At 34.4% G+C, this 1,681-nt stretch overlaps 1 protein-coding gene across 1 annotated transcript; it reads left to right on the top strand.

The window, feature by feature from the left end:
• Positions 1-247: 247 nt before the first annotated feature.
• LOC147384237 (splicing factor 3B subunit 6-like protein) lies at positions 248-1,011 on the top strand. The gene has a single exon (XM_086426779.1). The coding sequence runs from the start codon at positions 293-295 to the stop codon at positions 665-667; it is 375 nt and encodes a 124-aa protein (XP_086282905.1). The 5' UTR covers positions 248-292; the 3' UTR covers positions 668-1,011.
• The last annotated feature ends 670 nt before the right edge of the window (positions 1,012-1,681 follow it).

The raw sequence follows: 1,681 nt of genomic DNA, 5'->3' as shown, positions 1-1,681 counted from the left end.
AAAATAAAACATACGTAATAATATAAATATTTAATTATTTATTTTAATAGATATATCATGAATTTTTTGGCTTCATTTTTTAATAGGAATTGTTTTCGATTTTTTTTTCAGAATTTTTTAGATTTTTTAAATGGCTAAAAACCATTGTCTCAATGTGAGACGAGACGTATCGTCCGAGTCAACTCGGTATCGGATTTGAACGAGACGAGACGAGACGCGAAGCCGAGTTTAAAAACCATGGATCCAAAACCTTAGATCTCTGTTACAGTAAAAATCAGAGAAGTATTCATCAATGGCGACAATCAGTCTTCGAAAGGGCAACACCCGTCTTCCACCAGAAGTAAACAGAGTTCTATACGTTCGAAACCTTCCCTTCAATATCTCAAGCGAAGAAATGTACGATATATTCGGAAAATACGGTGCTATACGGCAAATACGTATAGGTACGAATAAGGATACGAGAGGTACGGCCTTCGTAGTCTACGAAGACATCTACGATGCCAAGACGGCTGTCGATCATCTTTCAGGGTTTAACGTTGCGAATCGGTATCTCATTGTGTTGTATTACCAGCAAGCGAAGATGAGCAAGAAAGTCGATCAGAAGAAGAAGGAGGACGAGATTGCTAAGATGCAGGAGAAGTATGGAGTTTCCACAAAAGATAAGTAAGACAGATTTTTGTTGAATTAAATTACTTTTGTTTTTGAATTTAGGGTTTTGAGGGGTTTGATTTGATGTAGTTTTTGGTGGAATTAATTGCCATTGTGTATGAAATTTAGGGTTTTGTATCTTTGGTCTAGTTGTGTATGATTACGTGGATTTGATTTTATAATTGTTATCTGTTCTGGTCTAAGATAATTAGATAGATCGATTTTGGTGGAATTAACTGCCATTGGCCATGAAATTTAGGGTTTTGTATCTTGGTTTAGTTGTGTATGATTATGTGGGTTTGATTTGATGTTAGAATTGTGATCTGTTTTGGATCAAAGATAATTGGATAGATTTTGAGGGAATGATACCATTTGTTGGGTTTTAAAACCCTTTACACACAGATCTTAAGTTAACACATTCAACAATTTAACGCTCTTTTATAACCTCAATGAGTTCAGATCACATACCCGTTCAAAGCTTGAAACCTCAAGTAAATTATATATGAATCTACAACAAGAATAATTCATAGAAGCTTTGAAAATTTCTGATTTCTTAAGCCTCAATGAAGATTTAACAACAATAGAAATTAATGTGTTGAATACTTCAACCTGCAACATAAGGATTAATGTAAAACCCAGTGGAGTTTTACCCTCATCTTTCCACACACTTTAAATTGATGGGAGCAACTTGAGTTTCAATGTATGTAAGGAGGAGACGACCACCACTTAAATAGATGCGGAGCTCACAATTTCAACCCATCGTTGAAATCACAACACACTAAAAGGAGTAGATCTCTTTGATGATTCAGGGTAATCCACCTAACCCTTTGGAAAAAAAAAGGCTTGATTGCATACAATCTACCATTTTTGACCCCAATAATTTGTCTAGACCAAAATTTCCAACAATCTCCCACTTGGTCCAACAAATGATTTTGATTTTAGAAAAGACTTAAGTATTGGAAATTTTATTTTAAAGTCAAGTGACCACTCTTAATTATAGAAAAAAATCATTGCTAAAAGGTCTTTAGGGATC

Source organism: Akebia trifoliata, chromosome 15 (genome assembly GCF_017979445.1).
Source record: "Akebia trifoliata isolate Shusen 1 chromosome 15, ASM1797944v1, whole genome shotgun sequence".
NCBI classification, from domain to species: domain Eukaryota; kingdom Viridiplantae; phylum Streptophyta; class Magnoliopsida; order Ranunculales; family Lardizabalaceae; genus Akebia; species Akebia trifoliata.
Note: the sequence above shows the minus strand (reverse complement) of the source record. Positions and strands in the feature narration are given on the sequence as shown.

Bases quoted from the DNA above. Each gene is read 5' to 3' on its own strand.
- LOC147384237 (XM_086426779.1), top strand. From the start codon at position 293: ATGGCGACAATCAGTCTTCGAAAGGGCAACACCCGTCTTCCACCAGAA.